Source organism: Thunnus thynnus, chromosome 7 (genome assembly GCF_963924715.1).
Source record: "Thunnus thynnus chromosome 7, fThuThy2.1, whole genome shotgun sequence".
Classification (NCBI taxonomy): domain Eukaryota; kingdom Metazoa; phylum Chordata; class Actinopteri; order Scombriformes; family Scombridae; genus Thunnus; species Thunnus thynnus.
The window spans coordinates 13,792,546-13,815,108 of record NC_089523.1 but is presented as its reverse complement, the minus strand read 5'-3'; the positions used below and the strand labels follow the sequence as shown (position 1 = coordinate 13,815,108).

At 40.3% G+C, this 22,563-nt stretch overlaps 4 protein-coding genes across 10 annotated transcripts in view; 2 read left to right on the top strand and 2 right to left on the bottom strand.

Moving 5' to 3' along the window:
- Positions 1 to 719: 719 nt before the first annotated feature.
- Positions 720 to 3,391, bottom strand: mrpl44 (mitochondrial ribosomal protein L44). The gene is made up of 4 exons (XM_067594462.1): positions 3,185 to 3,391; positions 1,833 to 2,301; positions 1,495 to 1,673; positions 720 to 1,265 (listed from the first exon to the last, which is right to left on the bottom strand). The coding sequence occupies exons 1-4, from the start codon at positions 3,358 to 3,360 to the stop codon at positions 1,091 to 1,093; spliced, it is 999 nt and encodes a 332-aa protein (XP_067450563.1). The 5' UTR covers positions 3,361 to 3,391; the 3' UTR covers positions 720 to 1,090.
- dnaaf1 (dynein axonemal assembly factor 1) lies at positions 2,879 to 6,066 on the top strand. 2 transcript variants are annotated; one of them, XM_067594461.1, is made up of 3 exons: positions 2,879 to 2,968; positions 3,622 to 4,571; positions 4,658 to 6,066. In XM_067594461.1, exons 2-3 carry the CDS (start codon positions 3,659 to 3,661, stop codon positions 5,569 to 5,571), a joined length of 1,827 nt encoding a protein of 608 aa, XP_067450562.1. In that variant the 5' UTR covers positions 2,879 to 2,968; positions 3,622 to 3,658; the 3' UTR covers positions 5,572 to 6,066. The 2 variants fall into 2 exon arrangements, with proteins under 2 accessions (XP_067450562.1, XP_067450561.1); XM_067594460.1 differs by lacking the exon at positions 2,879 to 2,968 and having other exon boundaries at positions 3,461 to 4,571.
- A 4-nt stretch (positions 6,067 to 6,070) lies between these two features.
- On the bottom strand, positions 6,071 to 12,869 carry mffa (mitochondrial fission factor a). 3 transcript variants are annotated; one of them, XM_067594463.1, is made up of 8 exons: positions 12,641 to 12,869; positions 11,556 to 11,773; positions 10,593 to 10,762; positions 10,377 to 10,468; positions 9,381 to 9,545; positions 8,042 to 8,098; positions 6,748 to 6,832; positions 6,071 to 6,646 (listed from the first exon to the last, which is right to left on the bottom strand). In XM_067594463.1, the coding sequence occupies exons 2-8, from the start codon at positions 11,767 to 11,769 to the stop codon at positions 6,515 to 6,517; spliced, it is 915 nt and encodes a 304-aa protein (XP_067450564.1). In that variant the 5' UTR covers positions 11,770 to 11,773; positions 12,641 to 12,869; the 3' UTR covers positions 6,071 to 6,514. The 3 variants fall into 3 exon arrangements, with proteins under 3 accessions (XP_067450564.1, XP_067450565.1, XP_067450566.1); XM_067594464.1 differs by lacking the exon at positions 9,381 to 9,545 and having other exon boundaries at positions 12,641 to 12,864; XM_067594465.1 differs by lacking the exons at positions 8,042 to 8,098; positions 9,381 to 9,545 and having other exon boundaries at positions 12,641 to 12,862.
- A 5,544-nt stretch (positions 12,870 to 18,413) lies between these two features.
- Positions 18,414 to 22,563, top strand: part of egfem1 (EGF-like and EMI domain containing 1) — a 61,718-nt gene continuing 57,568 nt past the window's right edge. For 2 of the 4 annotated variants that reach the window (XM_067594458.1, XM_067594454.1), the window contains exons 1-4: positions 18,414 to 18,806; positions 19,876 to 20,010; positions 20,147 to 20,256; positions 20,360 to 20,464. In XM_067594458.1, coding sequence (XP_067450559.1) covers positions 18,724 to 18,806; positions 19,876 to 20,010; positions 20,147 to 20,256; positions 20,360 to 20,464 — 433 coding nt within the window. In that variant the 5' untranslated portion in view covers positions 18,414 to 18,723. Of the gene's footprint in view, positions 19,323 to 19,875; positions 20,011 to 20,146; positions 20,257 to 20,359; positions 20,465 to 22,563 lie in introns of all 4 variants that reach the window. The other 2 variants (XM_067594455.1, XM_067594456.1) reach the window with 2 other exon arrangements.

The window sequence follows — 22,563 nt, the reverse complement described above, 5'->3', positions numbered from 1 at the left end:
TATCGGATCGTGGAGGTATATGGAAAATATTACTGTAGATTGAGAGAGCACGAGGTAACTTGTCCGGGGGATCTCACGTGTGAAACAGCCGGATTGCGAAGGTTAGAAAAGGATGGGAAGTATCTTGTCTCCTAAATGAGTCCTCTTTGGTTGTAGTCATGACACTGCAGACACTAGTTTTTCTTTAATACACCAGCGCCACTATTTGGACGAGTATCATCACTGCAACTCTAATGCGGGCAGTCAACGAAGATGTAGAAATAGTGGTGTCGTGTTACACTTAATTTCGAACGCTATGCACAAAACAACACATATATGCAAGTAAAACTATGCATATAAACGGCCACTGGTAAAGGAAAATCATGACACAATGTAAAATTTCTCTTTTGCCTCAAAGAGGGCTTATCAGTTTAGTCCTTTGCGGAGTTTGAGTTCAAAGAAAGATCCTTAAGCAGGTGGAGAACTTGAACCATTTCCATGTACTACACTTAAGGTCATATGTGTGAAAGATACCTGTACTTGCTTAGACATTTAAACACATGAACTACTTAAAAATTTAAATGGAAGCACTTCTTCTATTAACCTACAAATGGAGCTCGAGTAATGTACGGTGTAGAATGCTGGAACACATCTAGATAGCAAGTCATTTCAAATACAGAGTACAAAATGACATGGAAGAAAATAGTTATGATTCAAAGAAACACACATTAATGAAGTCATGATGTCCACGTACTTATGAATATTTTATTACAGATGAGCAACATAATATAACAGAATACCAAGTAAACCAAATGGCAACTGTATTATTTACAAGGACGACAAGATATAACGGGCTGCTGAAACTGTTGGTAATTAGCCAGGGTGCCCAGGACATGTTGACTTTTGAACACATTATCAAATTAATGAAGAATGCCTGGATTGCTTTATTTAATTGCTTATTGTTTGGACAATATGGCTGATTTTGCAGTCCTTTGTCTAGTCAAACTGTCATTTAAATATTTAGGGCAACAGAATGGATCCAAACAAGTACATTTCTGGACTAATATTTAACAAGGTAGATGGTGACCTTCACTTTCTTTGCAGCAACTCGTTAATTGCTGCTTACTGATTGAATTAATGGCTGCTCATGCTGCTGCTGTGGAGAGAAGTCAAAGGGTCGATGGTTCTCAGAAAAGCCGTAAAGTTTCCGCAGGGCCACGCGAGCTGCCTCTTCCTCTGCTGCAAGAAGTGTCTCTCCTGGACCCTGAGCGAGGAGCTTCTTATCGCTGAATCCATACATGGGTGAAAAGATACAAAAAATAAATACAACAGGCAAATAACACATAAGCAGTTAACTATGAAGTGTATTACAAATGATTTGCATATCTCTACAACCTCAAAGAGAATGTTGTTGATGTAACACAATCATTAGACCACATGGGCTCTGATTTATACCTTCATTTAGGAAAAAAGAATACTTACTTTGAATAACAGCAATCATTACAGCACACATACCTGTACAAGCCGACAAAGTAGAGGGGGAGGACGGTGCTGGCCCCAGCAGATCTGATGAGGCGGGGCTCCGGAAGAACTATTTTCCTCTTAGAAAGCTCCTCCATTAGTAGCCCCATGGGATTAACCACTGTCCACATATCAAACAGGTCCTTTCCTATCAGCTGAGAGACCAGGAAGTCCTGGGGGGAGAAGGGGAGGTGGAGGTGAGTGAGCAGAAAAAGAAAAATATTGTACTAAGTCATTTTGGGGGGTGGGGGGTTGTACAGACAATAGAGCCAAGTGAACAGACACATGAGAATTTTTTTAATGCAAGTGCAAATGTGCAGCAAGACTCTCACCCTGAGGAAAAATCCTGTTCGCTCTGCTCCACTGCTCTCCTGTAGAGCTCCGATCACTGCCATGAATGTAGAATGAAGCACATCATCAGGGACAGGGAATGCTGCACTCATGGTAAGATCTTCAATGCCAAGGTTTCTCGCCACATTGGTCACAACTGCCGAACTAGTGAGGTGCCCTACGATACTCTGCACCCCCTCACTTGGCAGGCTTGGGAAGCTGGCCCTGCACCAATCAGTCAGGAAGCTTTGGGTGAAATCTGCTCCCTTTGCACTCAGCTGAATATTATCTTCCAAAACAAGAGCAGTGAGCTCAGAGTCCACGCCCAAAGCCTTCCTCCTCTCTTGCTCCGCCTGCAGGTAACAGGGGTTAACAAAGGCTGCTTTCAGTAGCTGCAGGGAGAAGTTCTCCTGAAGGCGGGTGCTGAAAGCCTGAACCTCTGCATGGTAATCCCAGTTAGGATGTAGAGAGCTGAAATAAATTCAAACATGGAGTTAATTCAGTGCTTATTGTGCTTATTTCCTGGGCACCACCTTACAGAAGGGACATTTCAGTTGTCTTCCACAAATTCTGAGCTGTGGCTTTTGCATTTATGAAAATCATTGTTTACATTAAGTGTATATCTATTTGAGCAGTGACCATAGCGGGTATGCACAGACGTTCTTATGTATGATGAATTTAGTACAGAAGACATTTGGACAAATAGCCAGCAAAGTTTCTTCTGACTGATCTGGATTTTCAAGATTTTACTCAATGGCAAACGCAATGGCTTGTTTCTGTCACTAGACGCTGAAGTTAGGTTCCAATTCAGGGTTACATGGAAGGTTAAGGGAAACATAAATATTGATATGTAGCAGCTGATTCTCCATTTCTTTTTTAAAAAGGTATGAGACATCGTAGCAAAAGCCTTAATGCTGTTTAAACCTTTATTTTGCTTATGAAAACAGAAAAAAGGGCGATTTCATTGCCCTTCACAAGTGGTTAAAAACCAGAGAATCAGCCGCTAAATACCAATATTAATGCTTCCTTTAACTTCCCCCCTTAACCCCGAATCGGAAGCTAACTTCAGCGTCGTATGTTGATGTGAGAAGCTCATTTGGGAGAGAAGCGACCAGACTCACATCTTCTGTCTGTGCAGGTGATTTCTAGATATTCGCCTTGTTTCAGTGTAAAAAAAAAGCTGTGAGAATGGTAACAACAGACGCTGCTAAACAGGTCTGTGTGAACAGTATATGTCATGTTACTACAGTGTTTTCTATATCAAGCTTACAAGACACAGTGACTTATATATCAAAAACATGAATGGCCTTGAGGTGCTCTCTAGAAAACTTGTGTTAGCTAGCGTTAGCCTCACCGTGGCTTTGGTGGCGGAGGTCCTTCCAGCTTTAACTTCTTTGCCATGAGGAATGTGTACGCTCTCATCCATCGCTTTTTCTCTCTAACCTGTGTGACCGTGATATTCCTGCAAACACGCTGGCAGTGAATCCCTAATGTTAGCGCACCGCGATTTAGTATGTACCCCGACGCCATGTTGACTCACTGAGTGCAACAACTTAAACGGTCCGACGCGGAACAAGAAACAATATCCGGAACAAGCGTTACCATGGAAACAAACATAAGCGGTAACTAACGTTAGCAAAAGGAGCGAACTGCTGGCTGAAATTTACTGGACTGCTACAACTTACAAACTGCCATAAACATATACAAACCAAGTATAGGTTATTTCTTTTACTCCTAACGTTACTTGTTAATTTGTTTTTCATTTTTGGCCATGTCCTCTGCTGGATTCAGTGACATAGTGGAAGATGAAGAGGTGACAGCAACTCAAATGGAAGTTGGAGACGCCGAAAGAACTTCTCCCAAAGGTGGCGTGGATGTCATAATACGGGAAGAAGCTCAAGAAAACACAGAAAATGACGAAAAACGGCAAAGCCCACCCCAAGAGAAAAGTGGAAAACAATCAGGGCCACGAATGACCAAGAAATTTTTGAAGGACCATTGTAAGCAGAACAAACTTTACATAACACCTTGCCTGAATGACACATTGTATCTGCATTTCAAAGGTTTCTCCACCATTGAGAACTTAGAGGAGTACACAGGACTGAAGTGTCTTTGGCTGGAAAGCAACGGGCTTAAACGCATTGAGAACCTGGATGCCCAAACTGATCTGCGTTGCTTGTTCCTCCAGCAGAACCTCATAGACAAGCTGGAAAACCTTGAACCTCTGCAAAAGCTCTGCACCCTGAATGTCTCCAACAACTACATACACACCATAGAGAATATATCCTGCCTTCCTGACCTGAGCACTCTGCAGATTGCCCATAACAAGCTGGAGACAGTTGAGGACATAAAGCACCTGAGTCAGTGTCTGTCCATCAGTGTGCTGGATATGTCTCACAACCTGTTAAATGACCCTGAGATTCTCCTTGTACTTGAGGCCATGCCAGAACTGCGAGTCCTAAATCTAATGGGAAATGAAGTGCTGAAAAAAATTCCCAACTACAGGAAAACCATGATTGTGCACCTCAAGCAGCTCACCTTCCTTGATGATCGCCCTGTATTCCCCAAAGACAGGGCATGTGCAGAGGCGTGGGCGCTTGGAGGGCTTGAAGAGGAGCGCAAAGAGAGGGAGCAATGGGAAACACGAGAGAGGAGGAAAATCCAGGACAGCTTGGATGCCATGGCAATGATTCGAAAGGAAGCCCAGGAGAGACGGCGCCTAAGAGAACTACTGGAGAAAGGTGAGCACAGTTTTGTACTTCTCTCCACTCACATGCACACAGATATGAATTTGCTGCTTTTAACAGTCTGATATGTTTCGTTACAGGAGATGCTGAGGCTTTGACCACTCCAGAGACTCCATGTGAGGAACTGCAAGGAGAGAAAATCCGAGCTTTTGTGCAGGACACCCTGGACGCCCATGAGGAGTTCTTACAGAGTCAGACAACGCAGGGACCTGACGAACAGAAGCCAAACAATGAACATGTAGAAGCAGAGCAGCTGGGTGAAGGGTCAGAGAGAGAGAGGTTAGATGAAGATGACGAACAGATAAAGCAATCTGTGAGGGAAGAGAATGAGACAATGAATCCAGAGCAGACAGCAAGACAGGAAGAAAGCACAGCAGGAGAGGTGTTAGAGAAAGAGCAAGTGGAAGATAACCAGCAACAAAACCAGTCATGTAGAATCCAGCTTGTGGACAATGAAGCAGAGAGGGCGCAGGCAAGCATGGTGGAGCTAAAGAGTGAGAAACGCGAGAAGAAACAGCGTCCATCGGTCAGCGCAGTTCCTCCTGAAGCAGATGAGGTCATAAGAGCACATGTTCCTGGGCCACTGGTGACAGAACTGGGAGACGCAGAGCAGCTGGAAACCATTCACCTTCCACCACCTCGCTCACTGCTTATTGATGATCTGCCTGATCTGGATGATGTGGACACAGAAGACCTCACTGCAATGTTCTCGTCTCAGCAAGTGTTCAAACCGAAAATAGTGGTCATATCAGGAGGCAGCGATGAGGACGAGCCAACTGGGAATCAGGGCGAGAGCACCCCTTATTTTGGTCCAGACAAAAACTCACTGTTCTTCATGAGTGGCTGCAACAAATCAACTGCTAACAGTTCTTCATCATTGGTGTATCCAGAACATGGGGACACCCTTGAGCCATTGATTTTTGAACCAGCGGGAGAGTTCAAAACAAATCAAATATCCTCTCCACCACGCTGCCTGATTGAAGAACTAGAATGAGAGCGGTTTTGTAAGATAAGCCTAGTCTCTCACCAGAGATAGCTTCAAATATACTACTACTTTATACTGACGGCCAAAAGTCTGGCCAAGTCAGACCATAGAGGGCCCAATCAGGGCAAAGCTTTTCATTTAAAAAAATAATATTTAGCTGTTATAAACAAATACAGTAGTTTGAGTTCATTGTCTTGCATAGTTGTGTTTTAAGAAGTTCATAACCATTTTCTTTATTTGGTGGTCAGTTGACTTGATCTGGTCAAGGTTTTCTTTTGGAAAAATCCTTTATATTAGGATAACACAAATGTTAATAACTAGATTATAAATATTTTTTAACAATAAAAATATAACTAAATAAAAACTGAAAAAGGAAAGTTCAGTATCAGACAGACAGGCTAATGTGTGAAAGATACAGTGTGTTCCCTCTTCACATAGCAGCAAGTTTATGGTGATATGTGTATTTCATTTAATGCATCAATAAAAATATAGGACAACAGTTCATATGTATGGTTTTACTAAACTTTATTACATTTCCTAGTTCTGTGTTCCACATATTACTCTGTCTGCATTCAATTTTCAACTTCAGTTACACCCCCACAATGCAGCTCCATTTTCTGTTTTGATAAACTAAGCTATACCGTATCTCTGAATGACTTCTTCCCAAAGCAACAAATATTTACAAGTCATGCTTAGCATCAAGCAAGAGGATTTGTAATAAAAACAAAACATGAGAAAACAGAACAGACATAATGAACAGAAGAGTAAAAAAATAAAACTGTGTATGTATTAAATAAATGAAATCACAAAAATCAGCCGTGTGCGACAGGTCTAGTGCACGTCAGGATCTTCGTCACACAGACTGAGTGCAGCGGGTAGCTATCATTTGACACATATAATAAGGTATAGTACGTTCTCCTGCCATGGCGTTGGCAGAAATAGAGACCCGGCTCTAACGTCGCAACCACACCCAGGTGTTGACGAGCCAGAAAGCTACAGTGACTGAATACAGGATCATCTCCCGCTTTGCTCGCTCCTTGTTCTCCTCCTCCAAAAGTTGGAGTCTTCGGTTCAGCTTGATGAGCTATAGGTGATAAAAAAAGAAAAAAAAAATTTCTCAGTCACAATTGTTCTGAGATCAGGTCTCGTACCACAAAATAGATACTGTGGATGTGAAAAACTGACCTGACGCCTGAGTGTTGCTGCATCAACCACAGTCATGTCATCAGGTCCCCCGTCCAGCGTGGCTTCATATGTTGATAGTGCAAGTCTTAAAATGAGAACAGTTATTTTTAAGAACAAAATAATTCACTTAGCAATTAACAGATTGTATAATTAACACACACACACACATATATATATATACACAGGGTGTGATTTGCTGGGGGGGATGGTGGGTATTTCCCCCCCTCTGGTCTATATATCCCTACATCTGTTATCTGTATCTGAGTTATTTTTATCCCCAGTGGGGACAAAAATTTATTCCCCTCATAGTGATTCATGCTGCTTCACCCACAGACCATATAAGCCATCTAAAATAAAAATAGGCTATTTAAAAATAATCTAAGCAAAGCACTGCAAAAAATGGAAATGGACTTGACAATGAGATGACACCATGTCTAGGCTATGTGATGATGCAGAAAGTGGACCAGAGGTTGTCTCCTTTACTGCTTGGAGATTTGCAGAGATGTGGGTAAAAGAGGGGCAACACATCAAGGATGACCACTCCACAGGAAAACATATAGAAGACAGAACTCTGTCATCAAAGTTTTCTTAGTCAGAGAAGTAGGGATATACTGTAGCCTATTTATTTTTATGATGACAGCATGTTGTGCTATTGCATGTTGTCGAAGTTTGTCGCGTGCTGTGCATAGAGCTGAGTTAAACAGTGGCTTGCAAGAATGACATTAAGTGTATTGTCACGTCTGGCTGAGTGGCTTTAGCCACAGTACTGAAAGGAGCGTTTGGGGATTTAATTCTGGTATGTTAAATTAACATTTAACCTTTTGTTTTGTTTTATATGATCACATCTTCTACGCGTCCGGATGAGGAAAGGATAAGACATGAACTTGACATCACATCACTGAGAGTGAAAATATCACACTACTCGATGAATTAAATTTAAAAAATGGATTAAAATAATCCTGCAAATGCAGTGGTCGAGTTCAAATTTTCTAATTGTTTTATTAAAGTTCATAATTATTCAAAAAATATTACTGTACCAGCTGCAAGCAATAGCCTAATATGCTTCATAGTCTGTATAGGCCCAATGTGGTTCTGATTCATTTTCATGAATAAAAACGTTTCAAAAACATCCCCCCTCTGATTTTTTTCACAAATCACACTCTGTTTATATAAATGTTAGTTTTTTTCCAAAACTAAATCCTATTTCTTGGCCTGAAATGAGAATGAGAGGTAGGAAAGGATGAAGAAAAGGAAAGAGGGATAGAATCAAGATTGAAGTGCCAGGTGAAGTTACCTGGATTCATGCAGGGGGTTGGAGCTCGAAGCCGACCCCCCTCTCAGTGATGGTTTGCTAAAGAGGTGGGGAAAGACGGGGTTGAGAAAAGGGAAAAATAAGAGAGATAGAACAACATACACATGGTACTGTGTTGCATACATGCACGGTACTCTGTTGCATACATGCACACGCAACTGACATATCCCTCGAATGCTATCTTTTATAAACATCCAATTTCCTTCCGAAACAGATCAAAAAAATACATTCCAGCTGCCAGATGTGGAGGAAGGTTTTGCAAATCAAACTTCTGAAGTGTGTCTGCTTTCACATCATGCCTTCCTCAAAAAGAACAAACAGTCGAAGGTTTTAACAGTTGCGACACCATGAGGAAGGTGTAAGATGAAATATGTGGGTATTTTAAAGTTCTTTATGCTCAGATATAAAACCTTAGAAATTAATTTATATGCTCTGCACACTCCATCAGTTTAATTTGTCATTGTTTAGTTTGTTATACACTTTCTCCTGACCCATGGGCATTTGTGAAGTTGGATGCACCCTGGCGTCACTATTCTGCAGGGTTTAGTGAGTAAGTCAAAGGAAAAACATGCGGTCAGTGCTAATTCACTTCATCTGAGCCTATTTTTTATACAGCATCACTGCATCTTTGTTCTTCCTTAAAAAAACAAAACAGTTTTCAATCATTGGCTTCCAACAAACTCAGCAAAATCTAAATTTGGAGTGTTGGGCAAGTCCCTGTACAACTTACATTAGTCAGGCAATTCCCACCACCACTAAAGGACTACATGACACTGTCATTCAGTTCTTCAGTAGTTACTACAAAGCTGAAATGTATCTAGCAGTGATGCCTTGACCAAACCCACAGACTGGAAAGGTACACACGATAAACTTGGCTACATTTTACTTTGATTAATAAATACTGTATAAATATTGTTACTGAGGTTAGAAATAGTCAGTTGGAAAATGGTCACATAATGCTTGAGCCTCCTACATGAACAGTCCCAAGCTTCTAACATCACTGAAGGCCTAACAACATTTCAGAAACACCGCATGAAACCCCCCTTTCCCTAAACACAGGGCACTGAAGTGCAGAAATCAAAGCACTGTAGATTCAGTGAGACTCTCCAAAGGTTAGGACAGTTGATGCAGTCTGTATTGTCCCTTCTGAACAATTTTTGGTGAGTCAAAGTTGTTCAAACTATAAAAAGATGACTTACTTCATCTTCATCTGACACACTGACCTGTAAAAAATATCCTGCTAGCTCTAAATCTCTGAACAATGTACAGAGCAGAAGTGCTATTTTCACAGCCCTAGCAAAATGGATGACTGAGAGGTCACCTGCGAGGGTTCTCATCCAAGACCTCAAGGACCTGCTGGTAAGCCCGACGTGTAGTGGACTGGATGAAAGATAAAACACCGCTAGCGTTGTACACGTTGTGTTCTTCTTCGGCCACGGTGAGAGGGGGGCAAGGGTGCACAGTGGATGAAGGGGACAGGGTCGCACTGCTCAGTGCCCACCATTAAGAGCAGCCAATTCAGAGAAAACAAGAGGAAAAAGACAAAAGAGGAAAGAGGGGAAGGAATGAGGAGAGGGAGAGAAATGAGGAAACGAAACTATCCTCAACTTTTCTGACTTTGTAAAAATCACAAACCGATTGAAAGTAAATGAAAGCAATGTTGCAACAACAGCTGGAGACTGAACCTGCCATCCAGTAACAGGGGTTTACTAACATATAATGCACCCAACAAAAAACTAATGGAAAACGAAATGCAGACTACAGGCATGGGCAAACAAATGATTCAAATTTTGATTTGTGAAAAAAAAGAGTTAACAAGTAAAGGCAATCCTGGTATGCTTGAAATCTGAACAGCTCTGTATGAAAAATGTAAAGCCTGCATCACAACTTCCCTTTAACGGTTCTCTATAGTGTGTGTATTGTGTCTTACAGTGTTGTTGAGAGAGGGGGGAGGTCTTGAAGTGCAGTCATATAATAAATAACTATTTTTTTCCCTTTCTTTTCCAAACATCCTGCTATTAAATAGTATCTGCGATCAAATCAAGATTAGGGACTATATTAATAGTTTAAAATCATGGTGTTAATGGATTAGTGTCAGTGACAAAAACAGCTGGAATCTGCATTAATACTGAAAGCAGAAAAAATTCTTTCAACAAAACAGCTAACAAGCCAGTCACCACAGACAGCAAGCTATCACAGAGACAAAGGGAAAGATGAAAATATAGAACCAGAAGAAGGATGCAACATGATACTGCATACAGGAGATAAGATGGATCTAGTACCACACTAACAATAGCACGTCCACGCCAATACTCACGTGGAATCATTGCGCATCAGCTGACTATTATGACGACCAGCTGCGTTCTCACTGGCTGAGCGTTCTCGGCGCAATCGTCCTTGGGGCCGCAACTACAGGAAATAATGGCAACTCATTTATTCAGGCTATGGTTTCCTGTAAGGAAGTGATTCTGCTCAATGAGTGGATTTTATGTAGTGTCCTTAGTATGACATGATTTATTGCTTTTTCACTTACCACCTCCTCACTTTCTGGAGCTGCCCGTTGCTCCTCTTCCATGAAGTCTAGGGGTCTCTCACTGAGGGTGAGGACTCTGGGTGGAGTCTTCAGTGACAGGGTCTCTAGAGGTGTTGACTGGATTAAATCCAGGTCTCTGGGTCTGGTAAACTGGGGGTCACTACTGTCTCCTGGTAAAGGAAGGTGAGAATTGTAGTTTCATATGAGAGATTGATGCAATTTCTACTTCATTTAATTTAAAGCTGGAGTGCGAGACTTTTGTCTCCCCCCTCTGGCAGTGAGAGTAATTACAAAAACACTGTCGACACGCGCTTACGTCATAGGCTCCGCCGTAACCTACTCTGTCACTAGTGTTGTGGCTGTAAAATGGTGGATAAATTGTTTTGAGTGTCACACAACCCCTGCAAAATGACTCGTTTCACTATCAGAATTTGATCCATTTGGGCTGATAACATTTTGAAAGTCTAGAAGAGCTGCATGATTAATTGATTTTATCCCCATTCAAGTTAGCAGAGAGCCAACCGGGAGTTAGCCAACTAGGCCAGCGCATTCATCTGGCCAGCGCGGGAATGTCAAACCTGACACCAGGTTAAAAACTTAGGTAGTTTGAAATACAGAGAGATTTATACTGTGATTTAATCGCTTAAGATGAAACATGACTTATGAAAACTTTCATATTTTGTGTGTAGTGAACCTTCATTTTTGTTTAATTGTAAATAATAAATAATTGAGATGATTCTAATGCTGATCAATAAATGGGCCTCTAGGGCAGCTTGGACAAAGTCCTGAGCCACTGACAGAAGGATATCTTGTATCAGTCAATGACTGTAAGAAAGTCACAGAATAGCTAAATTACAGTCAGCTGGCAGCCACCAATGACACGCAGAATTAGATGTTTGTTATAAAGGACTTTGAGCAACACAGAAAACAGAATATGAACAGAACATTTTACAGCATACCAACCTGCTATCACAATTCTCTCAGGGACCTGCATTATGACACTGTGGAGGAGCTCCTGTGATCCAAGACTAGGGTCCTCATGGGCTTGAGGGGCCACTTTGAGCATCTCAGGGATGCGCATCCTCTGGCTAATTCCCTCGGTGTACTCCAGCTCATACTGGATACGGTTCATCTCCGCCATCTCTGCCGTGGGGGAGGGGAATGCTGCTCCGTTCATTTGACTGTGTAAAATTATTTGTTCAGCTCGTCAATAACACAGAACTACAGCTGCAATGATTAGTCAATTAGTTGCAAACTATTAAATAAATCGCCAACTATTTTGATAATCTATTCATCGTTTTGAGTTTAAGAAAAAAAATGTCCAAATTCTGATTCTAGCTTCTCAAATGTGAATATTTCCTGGTTTCTTTAGTCCTCTATGATAGTAAAGTGAATATCTTTTGGTTGTGGAATGTTGTTTGAGATAAAAGAAGATATCTGAGGATGTCATATCGCGCTTTGTGAAAAAGTGATCAACATTTTTCACCAACTTTTCAAGAACATGCCATTGTGAGAGATCCCTATTATAATAGTTTCACTTTCACTCTTGTTGACCTTATTATGCTGCATATCTCCAGGCACACTTTATTTAAAAGTAGCTACCAGACATGCATCATAAAATTTTCTTCTCAGATCTGATACTGAGAGATAATGAGAATGACCTGGTGCAACCTTAGAGCTGTAGTCAGGGTAAGAGATGGGAAAAAACTCATGACACTATCATATGATGGTAACAGTGTCTCCTGACTTTGTAGAGGGACAAAAGGCAGACTATTAACTAGTTGGACAGCAATCCTGACTGTACTTGTTCATGCTAATATGAACGATGATGCTGGTACAACAGCTATAATACCTAACATCTTCCGGTATTTACAGTTATTAGTAGCATTGTAGTTTTGTGTTTCAAGTGACCGTAAGGAGGTCTAACGTTAACTAAAACCCTAAAGTCAGTTGTGTTTAACACAAAGACTGTATAAACATCACTGCTAACTCAACAACACATTAGCTTAGCGCCATTTCAAGCTAGCGCGCTAGCTGCAGTTTCTTACCGTTTGGTTTGTTGTTGAGGTTAGCTAACGTTGGCTCTCCGCGGGCTAATGCTCTGAAGGATATGAAAACCTCTAAAATATTCTCCGTATGGAGGGAGTTAAGTATAAGTGTTACAGATGATGTAGCTGTCAGTCATCTCCCTGTGTTGATGTGAGAGAGGGACCACCTCTCTTACTCCTCTGTGTTGTCAATGCCAACTAATTTTAAGGGGGAAGTTCTCCCCCCCCTCTGCTTCTTTAGTGTTTATTGGCGATTGGTAAACCAGCTTAGAGGCACATTACCGCCACCAACTGGACTGGAATATGGAACAAGAGATTATGCAGGAAATTAAAAAAAAAAAAAAAAACTGTAGATTTTTTTAGTTAAATCAGTTTCTTTTAAAAACTTAATAATGTCACAGTATATCTTGCCTGTTGTCTTTCTCAAGAGACCTTACAATGAAAAGTCATGTTTTTTCCCTTTGTTAGTGCCTGAAGAAGGTGATTTCTCTTGATATTACATTTTCTACAATTAAGTAGTCCATGTTTGACTGTTTCTGGTTGGCTACAGTGTGTGTGCATTTTCCAGTTTGGTGCTTGCCTATTATGTATAATGAATGGTTGAGACCTGTGTGACCTATACTCAGACGAGTGATGACGTTTTCTTCCCCTCGTTTTCAGCCCGCCATCCTCCCAGCACCAGCATGTCATTGTATATAATATAGATGTATTCCAGTTTCATTACCATCCCAATACTCCTGCCATACTGATTGTGCATGTGTCCGAATGAATATCTTAACTTCAGCTTTGCTTAATGGAACTTGTAGATCTTCATGCTTAATTCTGAGTGCTTCTTTGGCCAGAATATCCACCTGCTCATTTCCTTCCACACCAACATGAGCAGGAACCCAAATGAAGCATATAGATATACCTCCTGTACATTATAAGGAATATTTTATTGACAGTATCTGTTCCAAATGACAATCTGCCAGATTTTATGCTTGTTAGTGCTGAAAAGCTGTCAGATGCAATAACAGTGTTATTTATTTCCGTCTCCTCTATCCACCGCAGGGCCAATAATACTGCCAATAGCTCTGTGGTATATACTGACAAATGGTCTGATACCGTTTTCTTAATATATGACTCACTCACTGGGATATATACTGCTGCACCTTCACACCCTGTCTCAGGATCTTTGGAGCCATCTGTGAATATGAGTGTGAAAAATGCTGATCAAATTAGTTCTGGACTATGCACCATACTGGAAGTTGCTCTGACTTGTCCTTCAATTCTTGCTGTATGTTGAGGTCTTTACTTGGCAAGGTGAATAATCAGGGAGTCAAGCAAGAAATTGAAACTGTGGGGCTATACTGTAATTGATATAATCATATGTTTTCTGCCTTTGCATCACCAATCCACCCAAATCTTGAGTCTCATTATGTTCCCAGCAGTCTATTTAAACACTCTTGGCAGGATGTGTATCACATTGCCTCCTGAGATTAACCCAGTACGCCAGCATTAACTTCACTCTTCTGATCCATAAAGGTATTTCTCCCATTTCTACCTACATCGCTGACACTGGAGATGTTGATTCTGCTGCTGACATGCAAGCTACCCACCCATAGTCAAAGACAGATCTCATGAGTGCCCAGTATATATTTTGTAGCGATGCTCTACTTGCTTCCCTCTCCTGTCCTGACAAACAATGAAGTTTATTTATGACCTTTTTACATTTGTTCTTAACTTTATCCAAATGAACACTCCATGTGAGCTTTTCCCAAAGCAAACCTCAAGAAATCTAATTGCTTTTACTTGCCCAAGAGGTTTTTCATACAATTTTAAGGAGATGGATGCGATTTTATGCCAACTTGAGAAACAAATTACTTGTGTTTTTGCTACAGATGGTTTGGATCCCCGTTTACTTGCCCATTTTCCCACTTCAACTATTACAGCTTGCATTTTCTTATTGACTTAAGATACATTGCGGCCTCTTATCCACAGAGCCCTGTCATCCTTGTGCAAAGATTTTCCTACAATTTGTTCAACCTGAGAGAGATGTCATTGATCATTATGTTGAATGAGAACGTATTACATATACTACCTTGCGGAGTTCCATTTCCACTGTAAATACACTGGAGTATTCTGCACTTACTCTTACTTGTATTTTCCTGTCAAATAAAAAGTCCATAACCCAATTATACAGTATGCTCTACCGCCAATTCCCAATGACTTCAACTTAATACGCAGCACTTCTTTCCAAAGCATATCATTTGCCTTTTCCACACAAAAGAAGACAGCTATCAGTACTTCCTTGTTCATCTCTGCTTTCCTGATTTTGATTTTAAGCACAATACAGAATCCACTGTATTCTGACCCCTACAGAACCCACTTTGATAGGGAGACAAAAGAGCTTTACTTTCTAGGAAAAATGTTAATCTCTCTGTGACCATTTGTTCCATGATTTTACATAAACGGGAAGTTAAGGCAATAGGACAGTAGCTAGAAGCATCTGAGGGGTCATTACCTGGTTTTAGAACGGACACTGACAGAAGTTGGCCAGTATCCCAAATTCTATTAAACTTAGCACCATGCCCAGTTTATTATCTGTCATGTGTACCAACATTTTATAACATACGCCATCTTCATCTCAAACACATGCTACTGCTACTGCAGTCATCCAACAATGATTGCTGCTGCTGCCTATAACTGGCTATTGAGCTGAGCTGCTTACACCTGCACACGCATTCCCAGTGTGTGTGAATGGTCATGTGACATGCATTTTCAGGTGTGTTTATATGGACAGAGATTACTTTTGAAACGGTGCTAAAAGGCTTGTGTGGACTGAGGTATTAGTCATAGACATATTAGTGTGGACATAGTCTAGAACGCAATCCTGGAGTTTTCAAACTAAAATGGGGTCAGCAGCGTTTTCACTCTCCATTTTATGGATTTGAAAATGCCAGGGTGGTGTGGATGTTAGGCATAAACGTAGCAAAAGTTATGTGTTTTTAAAATGAAAACATATTAGTGTGGATGTAGCCATAGACTGAGTGTGTGACAGAGAAAATTGTTTTTGTGTGTGAGGGAAAATGTGTGCATTTTAGCGTTTGAGTCACTTTTCAAAAGTTGTAAAAGGTTCCAAATAAATGTTAAAAGTATCTAAAGTTGTTGCTAGGTACTTTAAAAAAAAAAGAAAAAAAGTTGCCGCGGTACAGAACAAAGCATGCCAGACTTGTTGTCTGGACTGCACACGCTTGAGGACAACAGCTAAGAAATGCTAGCAGTTTTCAGAAGACCTTTCTCCTGCATTTTTTTCAGTCAAGAGTTTGACATTCTCATGGTCCAAGCATGCACAAGTGTTCCTGTTTGGTACTTTTGGCTGTGTTATAAAGAAAGGACAATATTGAACAAACTGTCTGTCAGACAGCCTGTGGGAATTTTGCATTTCAGAATTATACTGCAGAATGAGTTCAGTCAAGGGTTTAACTAACACACACTCCTGTTGTTTGTTTTTGTTTTTTTGTGACTGTATCCTTTCTTCCTGGCAATAAGCGACTGTTCTCATCTCAGCAGAAGACAACAACTCTCTTTTCTTTGGATGGCCAATTTCTTTGCAATCCTTGATCTGTTCCCTTCAGTTGGAGAATTTGCCTTCTGCATCTTTCTGTGCACTTTCATAATTTTTCAAACGCACTTTTGGCAGTTTCCATTTCTCTTTTCATTTTGTGCATTTTACTGCGCAACTTTGTTTTCTCTCTTCTCTTGCTTTCTTTCTTCTCTACTGCTCGCTACTCTCTGTGGTGTTGAGAATGCTCTCGGTTGCTGTACATCTACACTGACAATATTCTCTCTATCAATGTTGGAAGGGTTAGGTTGAAGCTCTCGTGGGAGTTCTATGGGAGTTGTATCCATTGACTCAGGTATGAAATTGCCTCACTTTTTCCTTGTCTGTTCTGGACAGTTGGCTGATGGGAGATTCACAATTTTCCCTCTCTCTTCCTCCTCTGATAACTATAAAACATGAGAACTAATAAACTTGCATATTCCCATTTAAAGATCTGAAAGGTCTGACTATTGTAAAAAAAAAGTAATAACTGCAAAATAAACTGTTATCCAGACTTGCATTATAGTTTATCAAGATGTATTACCTCTCTTTTCTTTTTGCAAGATATGCTTGTCTTGCAGCCCTATGCAGCATACTAAGTTCAATGAATGCAACTTTAAGTAAACCTCAATACATGATCGAACACTGTACATAATGGCTAAATGGTGGAGAAAAAATAAACTACAGCTAACCAGCCAGAAAATGAAGATGAAGAAGGTTATAAAGACATATTACTTTACTCATCAGGAGAACCCGAACCTGAGATCCTGTGTACAACCAAATAGATGCTGTTAATGGAGACCTGACTCCACCACCACCTTGGCTGTCCTATTCACATTTACTATATGTTCACAGTTGAATATCAGGAGAAAACAACATCGCTGGAGTCTGTTCAAAAGGTACTGCTCATCAATGTTTTTACATCACATCCTATTTCCTTTGTATTCTTTTAACTTGCATTTTCCCTGTGATGGCTAAGATTGCTATTAAGATGTATTTAAAAGTTTGTTACAATAGGTAATGAAGTGTAACCTATTCTACAAAGCTTACTTCTATGTTTTACAGTCTTTAAAAGACATCATAGCTTGGCTATTACACACTGTTTTTCTGTCATCTACAGAAGCTGTCATTCAGATTGCTGAAGAACACGAAGCAGCAGTGGAGGATTGAAGTGAAGTTGCCCGGCTCCTGACCTGCAAGGATCCAAAGCCTTTTGGCCCAGCAGACTTGTGATGCAAAGCAGACTCATCTGGGCTTTTGGACTCTTTACAGACAAGTACACAAACACCATTTTGAAGACACCTGCCTACCCTGGTGACTTGACATCTCCCACAGTTAAACATCCATGTTTAGATAACCTGAATGTTTTGTTTCAAGGAAATTATAGTGTCTGCGTCAGTATGGCGTCAGTATTTTTTCATGAGGATTTGTTTGTGGCTACAAATTTAAACAAGCTTTTTAGGGGTCCAAGAAGCGAAGCCACTGGAACCCTATTGTATTTGTTTAGTATTATTTTTAGTATTATTTTAAAAACATTATGATTATGATTATCATTATCATTATCATTATTATTATTATTATTATTACGCCCTAAAATATCTGGGTATGGTTATACTGAGTAAGATATGGATATACTGCTTGGATCAAGTTTATATAGGTTATGTTTATGGTTGGATGTACAAGGTGGCCAATATAATTTAATTTAATTGCCTGTGTATAATATCTATTTTTATTTTTATTATTTTTATTTTCATGTCTCATATTTTAGGCTATATAGGCCTCGTGGATGCTCATAATGTACATATTATTCAGGTTTTGTAGGGTTACTTACCAACTACCTAAAAAGTACAAAAACAATTATGCATCTGTTTTTGTTTTCCATAAGTTTTCCTTAATTTCCTTAAGTTGGATCAATTGAATAATTAAATGCATTAAAATCATGTATTTGCCTATTCTCGATTTCATTTTGGTACATATTGGGCTGCGTTATAGGCTACTGAAAGGTGTTTCTAATATTTATAGAATGCTTAATCCACTCCCATTTTCATACACAAAGGGATCAGAATTTCTCAATATTTTTCAAATAAAACTTCCAGTGCGAATTTCCACTTAAACAACTATAAGCCAACATTTTGTCGCATTTTATATTTATCCCGGACATGATAAAAGCATGACTGGCCGTGTTGAAATAGTCGCCCACATGTCCAGGTCAGTGTCGCTGGGGGTTTTGGGAGCTGGCCCCTCAGTGACTGTGGGTGGTGCATTTACCCGAAGCCATTCAAGAGCTGCGATTGACATGAGACAAGTCGACCCTCATCTGCCCACCCAGTAAACGGGAAATCACGTCTGGATCAGTGGAAATAGCACTGCAAGACAAACAGCCAACTTTTGAGTCATGTCTTAAAACGGACTTCCATTCATGTCAGGATGCTCTTCATTTGATGGACACAGAGGCTGCGCCGACTGACTACTTCTCTCCGCGTCCTAACTGGCAGAAATTATGTCCCCAGATATTTTCATTTTGTGTGTGATATCATTCAGCACTATGCACATCGCATCATCTTTGGAGCTGCAACTTGGCATGTAAGTAAAGTTTTGGAATTTAGATCGTCTCCCTTGTTTTTTTTTTTGTTTTTTTTTAAATACATTCGAGTTTATTAATGAATCGGATGAAGGAGAAAGTTTTACGTTTACATGTTTTAACACAAGACTGAAGCAAAGTACTATGATTTTTAAGGCATAGTCTTAAGTTTTATAAACAACTGTACTTTTGTCTGTGTCATTTTAATAGTTTATTGTTCACTCTGCCTAATGCCCACTAGGAGTCGCTCTTTCAGGTCCCCTATGAGTTAAGATGTGTGTTTTATAGCAGCTCTTGCTCCTGCAAAGCCTCCAGTGGAATGTGATTTTATTGTATACTACTGGACCAGAGGTTTCCGAATATAAATAGAGGGTACTGTACACGATTGAAGGAATCGTTTTCATTACCGGAGAAGCCGAGTACTTCCTCTAATTAACTTCAGGCTGTTCAGTATTGAAGCCAGATGGTTCTTGAAGGAGGACACCTCTGGTTAGTTTACCTGCACTGACAACACAACGGTATGCACGCTATTTATGATGGAGTGCTGCTCAGTAAAAAACACTGTGCTGTTTAATGAATATGTACACAAAAGTGCATGCATGCACATGAACAAACAAACAATTATGGAGAACAAAAAACTTAATTTCCTGTGGAATTTAATTGGTTGTTTATTGAGAGTTGAAGCCAGTGTCTGGAGCCATGGATCGGTTTTTTTCCTGCACCTTAATCAAGCATATTGCACCATGCAGGAAGCTGTATAAGCTAGTTGTTTGACAAAGAACGTGTGTGATGAGCTCATGCAACAGAACATGTGTAGAACATGTGGAAGATCATGTCTGTTAAAAATGCATACATCTCTCAGCTCTGCAGCAGACCTCGACCACCATGGGCAGCTCATAGTCTCTCAGATATCTCCTACTAAAACATGACACATGCAGCATAAAGTACTCGCAGGCTGGTTTTGGAAAGCATAATATGTAATCCTTCTTTTTGAATGTATCACAAATTCTAACCCTAAAGCAATATTTTTGATAACATCTGTCCATCTCCACCTCCATTTTGTGTGCACAGGCCAAATGTTTGTGCTGACCAGGAGATGTCCATGTTGGGGGCCCCTCAGCCGTGTGTCCAGGCTTTTACTCGCATGGTTAAGGTGTGGAAGCAGGGCTGCACAAGCCACAGATGGTGTATGGGTTACGAGAGGAGGTGAGAGCAGCTGCTCTTTTGCAATGCACAGACACTTGGCTATCCATATTATTTTCATGAATATCCTCATAATATGTTTAATCCTATAATGCAACAACCATAAAATCCCACCTGTAACAGAGCTTCTCTTCTTCAGGACAGCGTACTTCACAACCTACAGGCAGGTGTACAGCATGGATTTGCGCACAGTCTATAAGTGCTGCCCTGGCTGGACACAGAAGGGTGAAGAGCCGGGCTGTTTGTATAGTGAGTATCAGCATTTCAGTATTAGATGAGGCTGGTTTATATATCAATTTGATATTTTAGACAACATTTAAATCATCAACATCCTTATATGTGGTATCCGCAGGGGTGTGTAGTGCCAAAACATGTTTCAATGGAGGGAAATGTGCAGAGAGTGGAGACCTTATATGCCAGTGTCCAGAGGGCTTCAAAGGGCCAAGATGCCAGTATGGTGAGTTTTCATTCCCATCTGATGAGCATTCACCATGGGTAAAATAAAGTTGGTCATGTGTACTTGCATCTTCTACTAATCCATTCCTTGAATTATCCACTTTTTTTTTTTACAGCAGTCAGCTAAGTGTATAGCTTTGGGAGTCTGTGAACTGACCTACATGTTGTTAAAGCTTTTAATGGGCCCAGTTCAGACCTTATGCTTTCACTTTACAAAAGCAGTATGAGCCTGTAGGGTGGCTGTGATTGGATGAGGCTGCTCTGTGGGGGTCTCTGGGTAGTTAAAGGTAGAAGAAGTGCTCTGTGGGAGGAATGGTTTCCCGTGAAGGTTGCGGAAGCTGAGCTTCCAATTAGTAAAAACTGTATGTTAATGTGAGTATCTGCAGTTTTGATATTCGTAAAGCTAAGCTGGGTGCTAGAGCAAATTTTGTCACATATTACAATATTTCAGTCTGCTTAAGGTTGAAGTGTAGTTCTGTTTATCTAATCTGTTTTTTTCTAAATGTGCCTGAAAGATTAATAGCTTTAGAAAAATAAAACTAAAAGGAAAATGTATCTGTTGAAGAATTGGAAGACATCTCTGAAGGCAGGAAAAACAGGACAGTTCAGAATCTAATGGAGATCACTATACCCGTGCAACTAAATAGTCTTGTTGGAGTACAGGGAACCTGGGTTTAAACGGTAAACACATAAGCGTGTATCTGATTTACCCTTTAGTCTCTGTCTTGTTACCATCGCCATCTGTTCTTTCTACTGTCCTGTGATTTACATTACGTCAACACACAAACAGGAGGATGCATGTTAGTATTTTGAAAGAGTCCCGCAGAGACAGAATGGTGAACAGAGGATATTTGGTTCCTACCCCCCACATGCTCACAAACACACACACACACACACACATACTGCTTGGACTTTCCCGTTTGATTCCTTTCATTTTCCCTGGAGGAGGGGCCTGATTTCCAGAGGTTTTTAAACAGTCCTTCCTCTTGCTAAGACATTTCACAGGAATGTGTCGTTGTTTGTTAGAGGTAGCTCTCCCGTGCGTTTGTTTTGACATGGCCTATTTGGTTTTCACACCTCAGAGTGACAGATTGGGAACAGAAGACATTAGATCTAAACAAATTTCCTCCTATACATTTCTCTTTCTCTCGTTCACATCCTTTGCTTCAATCCTCCTCAGTGAAAACGTTTAATAACAACTCTTCTGTTGTTATTCAACGTTTTTCCCTCTCTCATCTCTCGAGACAGATTTATCCTCTCTCTTCTGCCAAAGTCATTATACAAGGAGAGAGTCAGCCAAGCTCCTGTGTTCAGCCAGTTTCCTTCACTGTACCTCTGCTTGGTGCAAAGGCCTATACTGTACCAATAATCAAAATCTTGTATGAGTAATGGAACCTGTCATATTTAATTTGAAGGTTTTAACTGCTAAAACAGCGACAGGAATAAACAAAGCTTTAGGTAAATTTGGAAAACTCATCCATCAAGTGCTGAAAGTGTAAATGTGAAAATTATCCCCAGTAGATAGTTTGTTCCAGGGCTTTCTGCTAACACACACACGTTGAACGATTATTTGCCACTAAGCATTGTCTCCAAAGTGAGAAGATCGTAACAACTTGTAGCAACTCATAAGTTAAATGATAAATCATTTAAACAAGTTTTGGATAAGTGACAGACAAACATATGGCATTTTTTTTCACCTCAAAGACAGTTCCAAAACAAATCTGGCTGCATCAGCATATTAAAGGGAACATTCTGATTTTCTGTTATTTTTATACTGTTATACTGTCGAATGTCTATCTTAAACATGGTCAAAAGGCCAAAACTTGAGTTGAACAGTTGAATCAGCCTGCTCTGAACGCTCCGCTTGCAATGTTACCAATACTTCCTCCTCATGATGACGTCAGATTGTTCATGCATGTCCACAAACGGCCGTCAATTCCATAGCCTTTGTTGCTAAGGTTTTTCACATGTCCACTCACATATTTCAGATTGGATTTGGGCTCAAAAATGCACGGATGTATTTGAGAAATTGACGTTTTGAGTAAAGAATGAGAAAAAGAAGTGAAATTCTGCTACTATAGTTTGTTTAGTAGCCTCCGG